Source organism: Gopherus evgoodei, chromosome 2 (assembly GCF_007399415.2).
Source record: "Gopherus evgoodei ecotype Sinaloan lineage chromosome 2, rGopEvg1_v1.p, whole genome shotgun sequence".
Lineage (NCBI taxonomy): Eukaryota > Metazoa > Chordata > Testudines > Testudinidae > Gopherus > Gopherus evgoodei.
In genome coordinates this window covers 30,093,093-30,113,962 of record NC_044323.1, presented here as the reverse complement: position 1 = coordinate 30,113,962, position 20,870 = coordinate 30,093,093, and the positions used below count along the sequence as shown (strand labels likewise).

General features: G+C 40.0%; 1 protein-coding gene across 12 annotated transcripts in view; it reads right to left on the bottom strand.

Moving 5' to 3' along the window:
* The window catches only part of ZNF438 (zinc finger protein 438), an 82,880-nt gene extending 74,285 nt beyond the window's left edge, over positions 1–8,595 (bottom strand). For 6 of the 12 annotated variants that reach the window (XM_030550224.1, XM_030550225.1, XM_030550223.1 and 3 more), the window contains exons 1-3: positions 7,941–8,593; positions 4,753–4,837; positions 4,173–4,242 (exon numbers count right to left, since the gene is read on the bottom strand). Coding sequence is in view for 1 of the 12 variants with exons in the window: in XM_030550226.1 (XP_030406086.1) it covers positions 4,173–4,182 (10 nt within the window). In the remaining 11 variants the exon portion in view is untranslated. The other 6 variants (XM_030550229.1, XM_030550227.1, XM_030550226.1 and 3 more) reach the window with 6 other exon arrangements.
* Between the last annotated feature and the right edge of the window lie 12,275 nt (positions 8,596–20,870).

The following is a 20,870-nucleotide window of genomic DNA, read 5'->3' as shown; positions in this document are numbered from 1 at the left end:
CATTGTTCTTGAAAAACAGATGGTTCTGAACTTTAATAGTCCTCAATTATAAAATGAAATTGTAGATTTGTTGCAGAATAAAAATGTGTTAATGGACTAGACGATATACCAAATCAAGGTGAAGCTGCTATGCAATGAAATCATGAAAATATACACCATAATACATTCTGAACAATTCAACTGAAGAATCATTCCATTTCTTGCAATTGCAGTGCCATGCACTGTACAATGGTTTAAAATTAAATTAGTGACAACTCAAAATATTGCAGAAATCATTCTGTTTGTTTTTTACATAATTCCACAGATCAGTAATTCAACTCTTTCCAGATGCTATTGCAAAGAATATTTCCCAGGAAAATTACAAGTGTTTCACATCATGAGCCACAATCGGAAATGAAGAAACCACAACAGGGTGCAGCCCTGAATCATGTATCAACTTACTTATTACTATTTTCCTTTACATTACTGCAGTGGATAAAAGTACGGCAACAGTTGAATACAAAAGTTGTCATTTTCATAGATTAGCTAGCATCCCTCCAAGAGAGCATCTTGGTATAGCATCCTTATTATAAGTGATTTCAGATGGTAACCAATAATCCAAGGGCACTTTACAATTTAAGTGATGAAATAAAGTTCTCTCCTAAAGTGTTTAAAAGACAGAGTAAGCAAACATGAGATGATCTCTCATTAATTAAATATTTGCATAGTTTTGTATCTTTAAGAACATAAGTCATTTGCACCATGTTAATTGTTCTATAGTTAGTGTTCTATTGTAATTTGAATATACTTTTAATATTTATTAGCAAGATTTTCATCATGTTTCTCCCCAATGTGTGATGATATCCTCCTACAAGGTTTAACTATGCTAAATGTATCCATGACATCAGTTATTAAAAAAAACCCAAACCCTTATAATGATGACTCAAAGACACTTATAGGAGAGAACTCAGAACACCCAGAATACTGCTGTGACACCGAGTACCTCAAAATAACACTCTGCATTCCCATATTCACCAGTTATATATGGTTATGATACATTTTATACAAAGTATGCCTTGTGAGATATTGGAAAAATCATCTGTTGAACATTACTGTTCTGTTGAAATGTATGCATCATTGCTGTATAAAATTTTAATATGTATTTGTTACTGAAACAAGTTGAGAGTTTGGGAAAAAGCCACAGACCAATTCCTTAGAAATAACAAAGGAACTGTAAACACAAGCCTTACATATCAAGTCTCATGTATACAGAAACTGCAAGCAAGAATTTGCAATTCATACAAAGGACTGAGTGCTGTGCACCTAGGCACCTAGTCTATAAGTACCTACACCTGGGGAACAAATATTTAATAATGGGTACTTCAATCTAACAGAGAAAAGCATAACACAATCCCATGGCTGGAAGCTGAATCCAGACAAATCCAGACTAGAAGTCAGTCATACATTTTTAATGGTGATATTAATTAACTACTGGAATGATTTATCGGGGATCATGGTGGATTTTCCATGACCGACAAGTTTTAAGTCAAGATTGGATTTTTTCTAAAAGATATTGATCTAGGAATTGTTCTGGAGAATTTCTATGGCCTGTGCTAGGACATCATACTAGATCAGGGGTTGGCAGCCTTTCAGAAGTGGTGTGCCGAGTCTTCATTTATTCATTCTAATTTAAGGTTTCGTGTGCTAGTAATATATTAACGTTTTTAGAAGGTCTCTTTTATAAGTCTATAATATACAACTAAAACTATTATTGTATGTAAAGTAAATAAGGTTTTTTTAAATGAAGCTTCTTAAACGTTTTAAATTAAATTAAAATGCAGAGCCCCCCAGACCAGTGGACAGGACCCAGGCAGTGTGAGTGCCACTGAAAATCAGCTTGCATGCTGCCTTTGGTACGTGTGCCATAGGTTGCCTACCCCTGTACTAGATTATCACAATGGTCCGTTCTAGCCTTAGAATCTATGACAGCAACAAAATAGCTGAGATTAAACTATCTTGCTTTTCAGAAAGACTTGACCAGACTACAACAGCAGAGCTGCAAAGAACCAGGTACAATTCTCCAACACGATATATTAAATTAGCACTAACGACCTCACGTAATACTGACCACACAGAAAAGGAAGGCAGAGAAGAAAACATGAAATAATGACATTTGTATTTAATTTCAAAATTTAAAAGGAACCATTACAAAATAAAAAATTTTAAGTGTGATTTGTATCTTTTATTTGGTTGGGAAAGGTTTTCACTTCACTCAGCCTAGGTAATAAAAGTATACTAATATGTTTCATGCTGTGGTTCTCCCGTATTAACACAATAAATTTGTGTTTGGGTCTCCATTATAGGGGAATATTTTAATTATGTCTCATTAAAATGTTAAAAAATAATAATAAAGTAACAAAAAAAACCACATACAGAGGTCCATTATTCAGCATTTAAAAAAAAAATCAATGCAGTATTTAGTTCTGGCATGCAACAGCACAAGCCCAACATGAGTGCAGGTAATAACAAACACCAATGCTAATCTTTTCACTGCTGCTGAACAATAAACACTTTTGAATGGACTTCTTGTGAAGGGGCACAAACAAGTGGCACAAACAAGGGGCACAAACAAGGGGCAAGGGGACAAACTCTTCTGAGCTCATCCAACACTAACCAGGCACATCTGTAAGGCCTGCTTTGCCTGAATGCAGGGGGCAGAGTTTAAAAAGGGAAAACCTGCCACAGGGAGAGGACTGCTACACTTCAGAGACTGCTGACCTCAGATGGAGATCAGCTTCACTGCCCTTGGAGCTGCATGGACCAGTTGCAAAGAAGAATGTCTCAAAAGTAGAGGCTGGAGGTAGGCCTTAATTAAAGGCAACAGACCCACTGAAACATGGCTAAGAGATAGACCACCTCACCTTTCTTTTCTGTCACTTGAATTACTCTCTCATATAAGGGAAAGTGCCTTTCTTCTGTTTGTTTTGCTTAGAGAACCACTCATATGATATGAACTGAAGGAGAACATAAGAAACTTAAAGCAGGGTCTGGTGGGAACTTTGGGAGGATAGGGCCTACCCTCACTCCTGAATACAAGGACCTCACAATGTGGACTGGAGGAAATGGACATGCATCTGACGAAGTGGATATTCACCCACGAAAGCTCATGCTCCAAAACGTCTGTTAGTCTATAAGGTGCCACAGGACTCTTTGCTGTTTTGACTGGAGGAAAGTTTTTCTTAATATTACCTACTATATCCAAGAACACTAAAAAGCTAGACACCAAAAAAAAAAAAAAAACAACCACCACCCACCTGTGTATTTGAATAAAAAAATTAATGGATCAAATATATGCACAGTGAATCTTTCAAAGACATGACTTACAGAGAGAGGCTGAGGGAAGTGGGGTTATTTAGTCTACAGAAGAAAAGAGTGAGGGGCGATTTGATAGCAGCCTTCAACTACATGAAGGGGGGTTCCAAAGGGGATAGAGCTAGACTGTTCTCAGTGGTGGCAGATGACAGAACAAGAAGCAGTGGTCTCAAGTTGCAGTGGGGGAGGTCTAGGATGGATATTAGGAAACACTTTCACTAGGAGGGTGAAGCAGCACTGGAATGGGTTCCTTACGGAGGTAGTGGAATCTCGATCCTTAGAGCTTGACAAAGCCATGGCTGGGATGATTTAGTTGGTGTTGGTCCTGCTTTGAGGAGGGGCTTGGACTAGATGACCTCCTGAGGTCTCTTCCAACCCTAATATTCTACGATTCAAGGAAACACTGTGATATGTTCTCTAAGTTAAAAAAAAAAAGGCTTGGAATCCTGCAGTCTTTCATAGGAAGGCCATTTGTATGCTATCGGGGCAATAATGGCATTGCTACCATGCCACAGCTCTGCTGGTATAATCCTGTAGTGTAGATACGACCTACAGTGACAGAAGGGGTTTGTTCATCATTGAAGGAACATCAACTTCCTGAGGAAAAGAAGCTAGGTCAGTGGAAGCACATCTATACCAGGGGTTAGGTGAGCACAGTTACAGCGCTCAGAAGTATGGATTTTTCATACCCCTGAACGCTACAGCTACACTGTCCTAGATTTTAAGACCAGGCCTAAGCATCAGACCAGGCCTATGAATTAGCAAATTAAAATGTTTTATAACAATACTGATTTTTTTTTTTAACACTTTGAGGTACTTACCTTTATTCATCCTGCTGTGTTACAGCCAATAAAACATTCCATCCATGTCAAAAATCATCCCAGCAATTACCTTTAGTAAAATATAGAATATTGAAGTATTCTGGTCTACTGTTTATTCACAAAGGCACAAAATAATTCCTGGGCATTGTACAAAGGTACTGTGACATGTATTTTAGAAAGTAGTAAATACTGCTAAAGTAGAATCCCATTAAAATTTGTTTTCCTGAATGGTACTAACAGATAATTGATTTCTAGTCTAAAACTACTTTTAATGTACTTTAAGCAAATGTACTTCTAGCAAAATTACAGCAATAAGTACTTTGAATTAATATTGCTAAAAAATTAAAATCTAAAGCATCACAAGTTTTTTTCATTTTAAAAACAATACCTAACTTTTAATTCTATAGTTTCAATAATGTTTCCAACTAAAAACTTTTCAAATTAACATGGCATTCTCGCACAATAGTCACACATTCATATGATCTGACATTATACCTACCTGCCAGCAAAGAACACACAAAACTAAAGGTTTTGACCCACATGTTTAAACATTAAAATATTTCCATAAATGACACATTACCTCTTTAACGGCACATAAAAATCCATGAAACAGCTCAGGGTGCATATAAAGAATGTTCGAGTTTAATGGAGCATAATCATAATGCCTGTATGTTAAAAAAAACAAGAAACAGTCAACTGTATTTCTAAAACGTTACATGAAAATAAAGCCAGAAGTATACCCTATTTGCTTAATTGGCCAGTGTTCGTGTCCTTAACAAAACTACAATAAATATACAGGCTGCTCAAGAAACCAACATTTTTCTTCCTACAGGTTCGGAAAAAAATATTTTTACATTATGTAATATCAGGTACCTCAAATTCCCATTATTCTGACAAGCACCGAGAAGAGTTAACATCTGAATTGCAGTCATACAGCAATATCATTTTTTCCAAGCTCGTAAGTCATCCCCACCCAAGAAAAGTCTTATTCAACTATAATGCTATGTAAAAATATTACAAATGCACATTTTAGTACATCAGCATACATCTTATATTGCAAACTTAATGATAACAGTTGTATAACTGTCATCATAACTCATTTCCTCTCAGTTGCAACGTTCAGAAAAATTCTTTCCTGGCCAAAAATGTCCATGTTTGATGTCAGCCAAAAGGCTTCTGGGTTTTTTTTTAAGTCAGAAGAAAATAAGTTACCACAGCATGAAAAAAAACACACTTCTGCTTTGAAAAGAAATGTAAAATTTCATTCTGAATACAAATAAAGGGCTAAACTCTCAACTTCAAACAGGACTAGCACTCAATGAGGTGAGTTTGAGTTTGAAAAGGAAATACTGAGACAAGTTACTCTATCTAATGAATAGTCCAATTAAAAACCTATGACATTGCACACAATTATTCTATAACTCCATAGTGCCATAGTATTTAAAGGCTAGCTGGTTAATGTAAATTGATGTATTATATGGAAAACATTCAGTTAACATTAACAATGACAGCAAGATAGTAGCTGGGGGGAGAAAGCAAAATGACTGACATAAGAGATAAAAGTCTTAAAAGAAAAGACGTTGTATAGAATTTTTCTTCAGGCCTGGTACTGGTGTAATTTTTCCACCAAAGCAAAACATTCAGACAATAAAGCCAAACTGTTTGCTTTTCAAAAGTGTTTAATTCCAACTCCCCTCCCACTGAATACACTACTACAATCTCTCCAAAACTGCCTCTTCAACACTCCCTTTTAATTCTTCCATTTTCATTTTCAGGTCTTCCTCCATGGCAACTATTATACTTGGAATTCCCTCCTATTTATTTTTTAGTGAGGTAAAGACTATATACTCTCCTTTATGTGAATTCAAAAACTGGTGGGTTTCGAGCTTTGCAACATCCATGAATGCTATGTCCCTTCTGATAGCATGGCACAACTGAAAATCCTTAGGCTTTAGAGGAAACCTTATAAAGCTGTAAAAGCCTCACATCCATCTGGTGGCTTACAAATAATATTTATACTTTATGGGAGAACTGTCAGCGTGTAGTACTGTGGTCCCCAAACTTTGCATGGTGGCACCCCCGCTACCCCTGCCCATGGCCTCTCACCGCCAGGAACCAGGGCTGCAACTAAGGGAGGCATGTGGACAGGAGTAACGGGGCTGAGCCTGGGGTCACAGCTGGGAGTGGGAGCAGGGCCACAGTTGGCAGCAAGTGCCATGGCAGAGCTGAGGTGGAGCACAGCCAAGTGGCACTCCCTTCCCATCTCCTGTGGGGGCTGGCCCAGGCCCTGCCACACACAACCTGAATGTTCCTCTGCACTCATCTAGGGAGTGATAATACAGAGAGCTGGATCTTGCCACAGACTAGCTCTGTAATCTTATACAGCCCACATTCTCTTTCTGTACCCTAGTTTCACCAAATATAATGCATCCTTGCTTCTCACATGAGATTTAATTCAGTACCATTTGTAAAGCACTTTAAGATCCATGAATGAAAGCCACTGTACAAATCTCAATTACTATAACTTTTAAATACTGAATGCTAACATAGTGGATCTTTCCACATGACTTGAGTATAAACTTGCATCTGATGGCACTTAAGTATATTGGAGCACAGCAAGTTTCTTTCACATTTGCACATTATACACAACTCAAAATCTGACTTATACCAAGGTTTTTGTATAGCTGCATTATGGCTGGCATCAGCACTTTGGTGTGCATAGCAAAAATTCAGCAACTCTTAGCATTAGAAACTCAAATCTAAGAAGGTCTGTTCTACACCTATTCAAACTTCGGCAGAGCTAGCTATATTGTTTAGAGTGTGAAAAGGTCACATCCCCTGGGAGATGTGTTAAGCAGACAGAAACCCCAGTGCAGACTCTACTACTGACAAATTCTTCTGCAGACCTATCCTCTCTTGGAGAGATAGATTTACTACAGTAACCAGAAAAACCCCTTCTGTCACACCAGTATCTACACTACAGCTCTGCTGCAATTGTAACGTTACAAGTGTAGCTATACCCCAGAACTCAAGCACGTTGTAGATGTGATGCATTTCAGTGCCACTGCCAAGCAGCGTCACGCTGACCATATGCAACGCATGCATAGCCTGGAACCACTTCTAAAGTCACGCTGCTGTCTCCCTGGGAGAACCCTGTTGACCCACCCACAGCGCAACCACCCTGCCCATTAGAGGAGAAACCATTTGAAAATTGTTTTCTCAGACTTAAGAGTCCCACTCCTTGGCCCCGCCACGCCGGGCGGAAGCGAGGCCTGAGGCGGCACCCAACCCGCAGAGGGCAAGCTGGAAAGTACCGCCACGGCCAAAATGAGCGGCAACAGCAAAGGCAGCACGTGACGGAGGCAGGTCCCTCAGCCGTCCCGCCGTGACACAGAGCGGCTGGGCGGCGCAGGATCTGCCGGAGACCGCTCAGGCCCAGCAGCAGCCGCGCGGGCTCTGTCTTCGCAAGCTACAGCCGCACGTCAGGAATTAAACAACCGGGCAACCCACTGAGACGCCGGGCCCCGTGAGGAGGCGGGGCAGAGCCCTTCTCGGGCCGGGGTGTGTGGAGGGGCTCGTGCCCAGTAACCGGTCACCCCAGGGAACTCTGCCCCCGCTCACGGGCACCGCCCCCCGGGACCAGGGCCTGCAGGGCGCTGTCCGAGCGCGCACGCCCAGGAGCTGCCCTGCCACCCCATGCGCGAGGCCGCCACGTCCCATCCCCCAGACAGGACCCGTAATGCTAACAGCGGGGGGAAGGGAACTTACAGCTCTCCCTCTGCGTGCCTGCGTCACGCCGCCAGAGCTACGGCGCGCCTTGACGTCACGCCGCCCCGCCCCGCGGCGGCCTCCTCTTGTCTTTCCCCCTCTTCCACCGGCCATCCTCTTCTCCGGTACCCTTGTGCGCAGGCGCGACCTGTCATTTCTCGCCCTGCCCGGAGTTGGCGGGAAGATGAGGCCAGGCGGGGAGGGTGTCGCGTCGCCCTCGCTGAGGGAGGAGCGGCTGGGAAAGGGCTACTGAGTGTGGGGCCCGCCCGGGGGCGGGTAAGCAGACTGCAGCCGCGCTCCCTTACTGCTGAGGGAGTCAAGGAAGGTGGAGAGTAAGAAGGAGGTGGAAAAAGTGCAGGAGGGGTGGGCAAAGGGGTAGGACAGTAAAGAGAAAATAAAAACGTGAGGGTGGGTGGAGGTATAGGTAACTGGAAGCACATGCATAAGAGAAAGGCAGAAGGGGGGAGAGAGGGAAAAGTAGAGCCCCTTCTGAACAACCAGTAGAGAGGTGCACAATTTTTCATTAGGGCTGAATTTTTGCAAACTCCATTACAGGCTTAATAACCAAAAGGCAAATACATTTTTATTTATTTGCAGTTTGATTATTTTAATTTCATACCTTTCCCAAACCTAGAGAAGAGTTACATGTAATTCCAAAGCGTCTCCCTCGCCAACAGAAGTTCGTCCAATAAAATATATTACCTCACCCACCTTGCCTCTCTATTTTAATCTCAGAATTTTTAAACCAGTCTTATGATATTTTTATGTCTGACTCAAGCTTTTTGAAGGCTTGCGGGCTTGGTGGTACTGAGAAAACACACATTTCCAACCATCAGAAGGAAGAGAAGAGTGGTAATGTTCCCTACTGGAAAAACATAAAGTTGTGTGTTCAGCTTTCCTTTGGGAATGATGTGAACCAGAATTCATTATTTTGAGTGCTGATACAACAGGTACCTGTATCTTGGCAGAATAAACATGGGGTGACCAAAACATCAGTGTGACTGGCATCAAGAAGGCTGTTTTTACTCATCTCTGAAACCAAAGTTATGACAAGTCATATTTGTGTTGTCACATAACCCTTTCATCAGACTATTCTGCCAGAGTATTCTTTGGTTTAACTGAAATTATGCTTCAAAATTCTTAACATGCAGCATCAATGTCACCTAAGATTAGTGTTTAATAAATGTATTTATTTTGCACCTTTCCTCCCCAATAATTCCAAAATGCTTTGCAACTACAGAACCATTGAAATACAACTAATTTTGTAGAGAAGAGTGGGAATCAACTAACACACTACCCTGCAGGGAGAGCAAATTTTGGAGCACAAGAGCAGAGCAAATCCTTATCTTTATGAGTGTTAAGTAATCTTCACTATCCAGGCCAAATAGATAGGACTTTGGATTTTAAATTCTCAAAAGAATTATCATACGGTTCCAAAAAAATCTACTTTTTTTTTTTTAGTTCTTTGTATAAATCATAGAAATCCAGTTGGAGTTGTTTAATCAAGACCATTACTGCAATCAATACAGGTAAATTATCACCAGACTGAACAATGAATTAGTATAAGACAGTTATTAGATGCCATCCAGAAAAAAAGATTTTCTTATGACATGCAAGCTCAGTCCTGCATTTAACAGCTCTTTGTTTTTTAAAACAGTGGAACAGTAAATTATTTAAATCTTAAAGTGGTAGAAGGAATAATTATAACAAGTTGTAGATCGCACTCCTTAGGTTTCTCTAAGTTTCTGTGAAACAGTATTTCAACAGTGACTTTTCTGATTTTTTTTTTGTTAAAGTTGTATTTTTTTCTTGTAGGACTTTTTTTTTGGTAGCATGTAAGAAGTCCTTTATGTGCACTTCTTGGTTCTCTATGAGTTTGTGGTTCTGAGTTTGGAAGAGGTCAAGAAGTCATGAAAGTGAAGCAGTAACTTTAATTATAAAGTTTTTTGTAAGTGAATTTGTCTTAAAAACAACGTTGTAGAAGGGTGGAATTGAAGATAGACAAATCTTAGTAACCAATTAATGATTTATTGGATCACCAAAAGCAGCAACAATGAATGGCAGGGCACTTGATGCAAACATTATTTTCTATTGTTGCTTGTTCTACAGACCAAAGGGATCTTAATTAGACTTAACTGGTTACAATTTAGAATTCAGGGTTATCATAAAGTAAAATTACACGGAGCACATCATCCATGGGTCACTTGTAAATTAATAAAGAACTCCATGTCAGACTGTGCGAACTTATTTATTTAAAATTAAGTTTCAATTATGATTTTTGTGAATGAAAAATCAGTCTATACTATTTACATGAAATAGTTAGAAAATTAATCAAAAATCCTTCAGGGACTAAAATGAATTCAGGACTCATACAATACTAAAGCCTACTTTTTTTTGTTTGGCAAAGGAAGGACATTTGGAGAATTAAATCAATGCAATGAAGCCAGCACAGTAGTGCTTTCCTCATTACACCAGTACCAGCAGCAATTTCAAATACCTGGTAACAAAGGGATGCTCTGATGTGTTGGGGAGTACCTTAGAAAAAACATTCTGGAGAAAGTAACTTGGAGAGGTATATGAGCCAGTAGTCAGTAGACTCCCTAAATACTAATCCTGACACTGATTTCTGAGTGGATTCTACACTGATTACAGTGGAGACAAATACATACCTGTCCTCCAACATGTCTGCCCCCAGCCCACATGTAGCGCTCCTTCCCCACTAAAGGGCCTCCAGTAGGTACTTTGCAGAGGATGTGGCCAACTGGTTTTAGAAACCCAGAGAATAAGGGGAATTTAAAAAAAAACAGAACATGCCAGGTGGTTTTATTTTGATAATCAGTTCTTGGAACTGGGCATATAAGGGGAAATGTGCTCAGGCAGCTCTCCACCTGCATGCTATATATGCTCCTATCTGTGCCAACCCGACCTCATTTTCAATAGCCTCTTCTGTTTCTAACTCTCCCCTTGCTTGCCCTATCCAGATCCTAACAAAGCTTAGAAAATTAATTTGCTCTGTCTATCCTGCTCACCCATAATTTGGGGTGGGTGGGTGTAAATTGTGTTCAGAGAGTGCACATGTTGCAGGGCACCAAAAAGGGGTTGCTTGACCACCTTAACCTGCATATCCTGGCTTAGTTGTAGAGTAGACAACTAAGTCTGGAGCACCATAAATGCTTTTGAAAATACTGATTGAGCCCTTGCCACTAAAACCATGCTCTAAATTCATCTTCTTGGAGCCCAGAATGATTAGGTAACTTGGGCAAAATCAAACACCAGCTTTGAAAAGCCCCAGGGGTGCCCAACTTCTGGATTGGCCTAAGTTGCCACTTGTACATGTGAAAGATTTAAGAAAATTATATTTGGATCTCTTTACCTCACTTTATCTTTAAAATAGGGATACTAATTCTTACTACATATTATGAAGATACACTTTCAATTTATTAATCTAATGACTGCTAAGAATTATTAAATGTTGAAACAGTGGGTCAGGAAAAGGCAGATGCTAACCAAAACAATAAGGATGGGGAGGTCCAGATAGAAGAGAATGAGTGTAGAGAACCAAAGAACAGGATGGATGGAAAGGAACAGAGCTAAAAAGAAAAAGACACAAATGCTGCCAATAAATTTCAAAATTAAACTTAAAAAACATCTAATTTGTACCCAAATTTCAATATCACCCAGCACTTTCATGCATAGATCTCAAAGCACTTTACAAAGGATAACTATCCTTATTCCCAGTTTACAACTTAAGAGATCTTACTCCTCAGCATCCCAAAATGAAACTGCATACTCATCACCAGATTCATACCCAAGAAAAAGATAATTGGGGAGCTGTTAAAGATAATCTTTGTACCTTTGAAACAGTAGTATAGCTCATACTGATGGTAAGGTTAATGGTGATAAGAGAGGAACTGCAAACATTTTAAATATGAATTTTACTATGATGGATTTGGAATTAGATTTCTCTCAACCACTGGTGACTTCTATTATAAAAAGTAATAATAATACTCCTTGGGCTTTTGTAGTTTATAAGTCTACATTTAGATATAGGTACATAAAGTTAATGAATTCCTTGTCAAATACAATGTTAGTAAGGAAGTGGTATTAGTTACATTAGAAACTTTCAAACATCTGCAGTCTAAAGATCCTGAGGCATATTTTTGCTCTTTCCATTTTGTGCTGTAAGTTTACATATCTGAAACCTATCTAAATTATTCTTGTTCTAATTTAGATATCACATCTTCTGATAAGTCCATTTCAGTATATTCATACTAATTTAAATAGAACATCTATTACATGGAAATTTGTCTGGTCTTAATTTTCCTCTAGTTATTGAATGAAAAAAAATCAAAGTGACAAAAATATTCTTGCAATGCTATAGACAAAATCTGTGTTGTGGGAGCCTGGCTTATTGACATTCAAAAATAACTTCACAAGAATGTTGTAGTTATCAAATTAGCAAGCCTTAGAAAACAAGAGAATTCAGAGTTAAGATTGCATTTAAAAGAAACCCAATTTTTTTTTAAGTTTAGAAATTCATAGTTAAGACACAAGTAACCATATCCTTTCCCTCTGTTCCTATCTTCAGCCCCTACAATCTCTAATTTCCCTTATTCATTCCTTAGATTCTAGCCACTCTTCTTTCACCCAAGGTTCTCTTAGTCCAAATCCTTTACTAGTTCCCGGAGGACTCCTAGAATCCTTCAAGATCATTCAAAATAGTAACAAACAGATATGACGCTTCCCAGGAGAGTGAAATTGGCTTGTCTAACTTGATCCTTTTCTGTTTTCTCAGATCCTAGTTCATAGGATTACAATTCTTGTTAGGTCTTCTCTGGACAATGCCCCATGATTTAGAACTGTCCCTTTCCAAATTATAATTATAAAAAAATATATACGAGCTCAGAGAGCAGCATCTGTGTGTGAAGTCGAAGTTCTGAAAACCTACCACTAACACCAAGAACATGGGGGCTAAAATGGGACAACAGGACTAAAATTAACAGGCAATTTTTGATTAAGCTATCTATAATTGGAAACTAACTGATGCAGAATGCAGCATCCTAGTTGATAAGTCAGTTATCACACCTACAGGATCTGCATTGGCTGCTTGTTTGTCTCCAAAGACAGTTTAGGATACTGGTTGAGACCTATAAAGAGAGGCTGGTTCAGCCACTGCTCTCTAGCAGATACAGAGGAACTGGTTAGAAGGGATGATTCATAGATTCAGAAGTCAGAATGGATCATTTTGATCATCTAGCCTAAATAACTTCCCCAAAATAATTTCTCTGGCACATGTTTTAGGAAAACATCCAATCTCAATTAAAAAATTGTCAGTGATGGAGAATCCACCACAACCCTCGGTAAATTGTTCAAATAATTATTTACTCTCACCATTATTTCCAGTTTGAATTTGTCTAGCTTCAACTTCCAGCCCTTGGATTGTGTTATAGCTGTGTCTGATAGATTGAAGAGCCTATTATGAAATATTTGTTCCCCATGTAGATACATAGAGACTCTAATCAAGTCATCCTTTAACCTTCTCTTTGTTAAGTTAAATAGATTGAGTTCTTTGAGTCTGTCACTATAAGGCATGTTTTCTAATCCTTTAATCATTCTTGTGACTCTTTACTGAACCTCTCCAATTTATCAGCATCCCTCTTCAATTGTGGGCAGTAGAGTGGATACTGTATTCCAGAAGCAGTTGTAATGACAAATACAGAGGTAAAATAACCTCTCCGCACCTACTCAAGATTCCCCTGTTTATGCATCCCAGGATCACATTAGCTCTTTTGGCTACAGCATCACACTGTTCAGATGATTATCCACCATGACCCCCAAATCTTTTTTTTAGAGTCACTGCTTTTAAAAAAGTGACGTGGCATAAAACCTTTGATCTGTTGAATATGCCCCCTTCATTGCCAACTACTGCTCCAAAAGTTTTTGTAGCTGCATAGCCAGGAACATGGATATCATGATGGCCAAAAGTGTAACTGGTTCAAAAAAGAATAGCTAAGTTCATGGAGGATTGGTCTGTTAATGGCTATTAGCCAAGTTGGCCAGGGATGCAACCCTATACTCTGGGTGTCCCTAAATCTCTGATGGCTAGAAGGTAGGACTAGATGACATGGGGATGGATCACTCGATCAGTTGCCCTGTTCTGTTCACTCCCTCTGAAGCATCTGGCACTGGCCACTCTCAGAAGACAGGATACTGTGCTAGATGGATCATTGGTCCAACCCAATATGGCCATTCTTATGGACTCCTATGGTGTGTCTCTTTGTAGGCAATATCATAAATGAAAACTAATGTGATATTAATGTTGTGAGATCCATCTCTGCAAGAAAATTCTAAAAGTTAAAAGTTGCTTTAGCAGTATTACCAGCTGCATTCAACATGTATATTATATACATTAAACTTAGTTAAATAATGTTTAGTTTGTAAAGTTAAGCACTTGGAAATTAGGAAATGCCAACTTTATGGTTGCTTGTGCAATTTTAATTTTGCCCCTTGTTTTTCCATATGTACACTAAATGAGCCAGGATTCTGGGGGGATGGGGGGGAATAAGAGGGGAAGGATGATCATAGAAAAAGAAAGAAAGAATTGAAGGTATATCAATCTCCTAGAACTGGAAGGGACCTTGAAAGGTCATTGAGTCCAGCCCCCTGCCTTCACTAGCAGAACCAATTTTTGCTGCAGGTCCTTAAGTGGCCCCCTCAAGGATTGAATTCACAACCCTGGGTTTAGCAGGCCAGTGCTCAAACCACTGAGCTATACCTCCTCCTCCCCCCCATGTAATTAAAGACTGTTTCATAATGCATACACACAAGGAGGCTGAATTAAAGTTGCACAGGCCACAGAATTTTTAAATCTACCTTTAGAAACTTTAAAAAGGGGGTTGGACTACTAAGTAATGAAGAGCTTGTAAAAATTGCTGTTGCTGAAACACAGGTAAGAAAACATTTGGAAAATGTGAAGCATTACAAGTCAGCCAATCCAGCTGCTATGCACTGTAGGGCATACAGGGAATTTGTTAAACTTCCTGTAATGCTGACAATCTTAGAGAATAGTGGGGAGAACTACCAGAGGGCTGGAAAATGCAAAAGTAGAACCAGTTTCTAAAGGAAAAAAATCCCTTGTAAGTACAGTCCAATAAATATTTTGGGGGGCATTAAATACCTTAATCAAAAAAGTGTTGGATATCAAATATGAGCATAGATAACACAATTTCAAACATCCCTTATAAAGGTGAAGATTTTTACTTTAAATATTTGAATAATTTCATCCAAGCAGTCAAGTCTACAGTTAAATAAAACATATAAAAACAAGCTACGACTAATCAAGACAAAGAGGCACTGAGCTGAGTTTTGTGTTCACAGCATACAACCAGAAGTTAGATAAAAAGCAAATTACTCTTTCAGTATGCAACATATTACTTTATTGCTTAAAATCCAGAACCTTAACACAGAAGAACCAAAAAACAGGGAGAAAATAGGCTGCTCCCTAAGGCAGAGAGGCACAACTCAACTCACCTTGCTGTAGCCTGGCTCTTAGCAAATGATTGTTCATACTCATCCTAACAGAGGCCCCTAGCCTGCAAGCAGGACCAGTAAACCCCTTACAAATTAAAATGACAGCCTGCAGTACACCACACCAAGTGCTGGTGAAGGCAACTTATACCGTATTGATAGACTTCTCCTTTTAGTGTGTGAAGGTCCTGGGAAAAGATGATCATTAATCCCAGTACCAGCTCCTCTACTTTAAAAGTGATACAAGCAATGGGATATATATATTCACTACAGAGTTAGTAACTAAAATAAGTTGAATGTTATTAGTTAGGTCTGATTGTGTCATACATTTGTGCTGTGATACTTAAGCAAGTCTCTCTACTGCTTTAGTATAACAAGAGGTTTAAGACCTGATACTTTGCTGCTGTAACTTCAGCTGGGGGACTGGGCCAGACCACAGCTAGCACAGAATCAGGGGGAATACAAAGGTGCCTTAAAGCCTAGTCTCAGGGATGAGACTGAGGCCTCAATCCTGCAATGTGAGTTGTAGGGGCAGACCCCTGCAATTGTGCAGAGCCTCAGTGAAGTCAATGGAGCGCCATTTGATCACAAGGAGCTCATTAGCATGGGAATCATGCTTAAGACCATGTCTCTTCACACTCACCCATAATTTGCCTGCACCCTCTCTTTTCTACCTTGCCTACTCATAAGGAAATAGGTATACTAGAGGTTTGAGATTTGCCACCAGAGCACAGATTTCTAGAACTACCATAGCACTGCAAATTTCCTGTGCCCTCATATAGCCACTGCTTGCACTTCTTGCAGAGCACAACCACTCTGTTGTACTCCACACAAAGACAAGCAGGATCATGGCCTTAATATTATCAGTTTCTTGGATTATTTTAAATTTGTCAAAATCCGTGAATAAACTTAGTGATCATGAAACTGAAGGACTGAAAGAGCACTGGTACTGAAAAGCATAGTGCAGTCTGGTTCCATGCAAGTTTCCTTACAGAGTTCTCATAGGAGGAAATGGTGACAATTTTTAAAGAGCTGTATAATATAACACTAATAGCATAGTGTTTGTAGCAATACAAGTCAAGATAATGATGGGGGTAATGCAGTCATGTCCTCCAGGTCATATTCGGTGAGTTTGAAAAGGTATTATTTCCACCTATATACAGAACTGCACAGTTACCAAGTTCTAGTATTTAGGACAGGGGCATTGTCTTTAAAAATCACTACTGCAGACAGGATTCAAACTATTGGTCTATTTTGTTTTTCCATAGTAAATTCTTTGTTTCATCTCATCTTGATTTGCAAAACCCAATGGGCTCCTGACCCATGTATCGGGTGCCTATTTTAAACTACAATAAGAAATTTTAAAATATTAATTCCTGGTTATTTTTTCCTTTCTTTCAAACTAAATTTTAATCATTTATTTTTATGGTACCAAGTGATCGTGAAAGCCACGTTCTCCAACTCTTGACTGGAGAAGAAGCTAGGAAGTCTTGGAGATAAGAGTTGTTGCAGGGATTCTCAACCAGGAGGGTCACAACCACTCTGTCTTGCCCAGATTGCTAAATAGGAAGAAGGACTCTAATTAGATCCTGTAGATAGGAGGGGCATCTTGGTATGGAAAAAGGTTGAGAATCACTGAGCTACTGATAACCTTTTTTGAAAAGTACTTTGGTTTATCTTCAGCATATATGTAAACTGGGTTTGTTGTTTTTGTTTGCCATTACTGGTAATTTCTACTTCCCTGGTTTTCACCGCAAGAGAGCACTATAAATAAATCTAAATGTCTTCAGTTGCCTTCACTGTTTAGACAGTTCCCACTGAAATTAGGTCACTGAACTAGAGAACAGACTTCCCAACTGGCTCCCAAACCCACATTGCAGCAGTAGTGCCACATGGTCATTCTAGGCCACATGAGATATTACCTCTCATCCCACAGTGGTCAGGCATACTACCAAAAGGTTCTTCTGAGAGTCACTAACTCCCCACTTAATTAGTGATATTTTATCACATCAGTGTCAAGCATGGTAGTTTCCTATTTCATACCCATGAGTGCATGTATGGTTTGGAGATAGAAACATGAAATCAAAGCTCCTCTTAAGTGTTTTCATGTCAGGGGCCGGGGTAGGAAATCACATGAAATAGGATATTTAAGTTTTATGTTTCTGTTCCCAGACTAGATATAAAAAATTATAGGAACAAACTCTGGTCACAGTGTAGTATCATATGCTGAAACCTCATCACATTGCCACATCACCAACTAAATTGAGTAAAGATCTGGGTGCAGTAAAATGACAGACCCCTGGGCAAAAATCAGTCTTCAAATTTCATAGGGAAGTATATTAACCGATTCAAGACAAGGGTCTGCAGAGTTGAGCCTTGGAAGTGCTACAGCTAAAACCATGGAAATCCAATTTAAATTTGAATAGTAAGTATCTTTGTTGCAAATGGGTACAGACATAAGAGACCTTGATACACATCTCCTGCTAATTTAACCTTAATCTGGAGGATGGAGGGGGAGAAATCCATACAGCAGATTTCAGATAAAATATGCAGTCTATTTTTCCTCAGATATTGTTAACAAAGGGAAGTTAAACAGAACTTTAACCTTAATCTTTCTTATGAATATGTTCTGAGGGCCTGGCCCTGCATCTCTTACACTTTTATGATAGGTAAGGTTTCTCAGTCTGATGTCCATAAATTCAGCTCCAAGGAACAGAGAGCACCTGTTACTGGCCCAAAAAACACCTTAAAGCAAGAGTATGTCTTCAGAAATCAGAATGTTTAAAAAAATTCAGAATTCTCTCTTACTAGTAATGTGCATAAAATCATTTTCATAATTTTAAAACAATGAAATAGGAAAAGAAATTTCATAGTTAAATTATTTTATTTAACCTAAGTTATATTTATTCATATGCACATTGAACAAACAATAGAGTACTTGATCCATGCAAGGAAAATAATCTGAAGTTGTATTTTAAATACGTGGGGCCACCTATGTCAATTTACACAATTTCCTCACTGGTGAAATGGGGATTATGCTTACCTCAAAGGGTTGTTGTGAAGCTGATGGATTGTTAGTACAGTACATAGTTATCCTCAGATGAAAGTTGCTCTATAAATACAAAGTATTATTTTACCTTCCTAGTCACAACCAACGTTCTGTCCTTGACAAAAGAGAAAAGAGGAAAAAGAGGAGCTCAATGTAGGTCACCAACCCAGCTATTAGATATTAGTTGTTGAGCACTGAAAGGAAGGAAGAGACTAGCAATCTTGATTGGTGACTAGTGAACTTTGGCCAAGACATCTATGTACCGGATAAAAAGAAACAAAATACTTTTGCTATAGGGTAAAGTATGTCACAAAAAGGATGCTGGATACCCTAAAGAATTCCTACCATTTACAGTCCATATGGTAAAAATACAAAAAGGAAAGGAAGACTTGATGTGTTCATTGATCACTTAATGGACATGGGATGAAAAGAAGACAGGGGTGCCCTAGGTAATATCTGCGGTTCTTCTGTACTAACTACAAGCTAAGGAAGAAGATTGATACAGGACACCAACTGAGGAGGCAGCAGTGGTGAAGAGAAAAGGGATTTGAATTGATAAATACTGGCATAGCTTTATTGGTGACAGTCAGTTGGGATTTGACATCCTCCATTAACCTGAAGGAGTACCAACATCCTATAATCAAAAGCAATAGGGCCTGTTAGACAGAATTTAACTAAAGGTAGGAAAGGAATAGAAGAGATGCTTTTGCTTACTTCAGATAATCTAGCCAGTACTTAAAACACACAAAATAAAGCAGGAGATGGAGTTCTCCTGAAACAAATGGCAAATAAGACAAAAGGTCAAATATTAGCTCTAGTAAAATGTCTGTACCAGAAATGCAAGAAATTTAGCAAGCAGGCAAGAATGAAATACTGTACATAACTGAAACCTGGTGTGATGATTCTCATAAATAGAATGAGAGTTTTAGTTTGGTACAATATAAATAAAGAGACATAAAAAGGAAAGAAGTGGTAGCATTACACGTCAAAATATTTACAATACCAGCAATCTCCATTTCAACAATGAAGCATATTATGGGTGACATCCTTTCAGTTAGAATAGAAAGAATGAAGCATACAAGAGAAACTACAGTGAACATTATAATGAATGCATAAAGCCTATTAGAGACTTATCTGTATCTACATATTTGTCCAATGGCATGAAATAGACTTGGCTCAGATGACTCAATGCATCTGATACAGAGGTGGGCAAACTACAGCCCACAGGCCACATCCCGCTCACAGGACCCTCCTGTCAGGCCCCTGAGCTCCTGGCCGGGAAGGCTAGCCCCACCTCCCCCACAGCCTCAGCTCACAGTGGCAAGCTTCTGGGGCGGTGCAGCTTTAGAGCTGTGGCCTGACCCAGTGCTCTGTGCTGTGCGATGGCGTTGCTGACTCCACCTGGGCAACATGGCTGCCTGTCCTGGTGCTCTGGGTGACGTGGCTGTAGCACTGCCAGACACCGGTGCACCAGGCAGCGTGGTGAGGGGGCAAGGGTGGTTGGATAGAGGGCAGGGGAGTTCGGGATGGGGAGCAGGGGTGTGGATAGAGGTCAGGGCGGTCAGAGGGCAGAGAACAGGGGAGGTTAAATGGCAGGGTTGGGGAGCAGTCAAGAAGCAGAGGTGGGTTGGATGGGGTGGCAGGAGGTGATCAGGGGGAGGGGTGGTCAGGGACAGGGAGAAGGTGGTTGGATTGGCAGGGGTCCTGGGGGGGCAGTTAGGAAGTAGGGAGGAGTCCCAGGGGGTCATCAGGAGGCAAGAAGCAGGAAGGATAGATAGGGGGCAGGGCCAGGCCACACCTCACTGTCTCAGGAGGCACAGCCGCCCCTTACCAGCCCGCCATACAATTTTGGAAATTGGATGCAGCCCTCAGGCCAAAAATTTTGCCTGCCTCTGATCTGATTGGTTGATTAGACATTGTAGAAGTGCATGGCCATTCCTCCCTATCTATCTCCAAGAGAGGCCATACCGCCTCACCATCATGCACTTAGAATGATAACCTGTAAAAGGGGAGAAATTAGCTGTCTCTAAAGCCAAGGCTCTCTGGGCTGGGCCGAGCATTAGTCTGTCATCAGAGCTCAAGCCCTCAAGTAGGGTGATGCATCCAAACAATATAAGGGACTCTGGCCCTCAGGTAGAACAGAGTAGTAGACAGTCCCAGAGCCCAAGCCCTTCAGCAGGGCAGGGTACTAAACAGTCTAAGTCTCCAGCCCTCAGGCACAGCAGTAAAGGGTTGAGCATCCTAGCTCTGGCAGATGATAGACTAATACAGGCCTCCTGGTCTAAGGTGGGAAAGCTGCCACCCCAGGGATCAGGTGGATCTAGGCCCACCCTACTCCACCAGGTCCCAGCCAG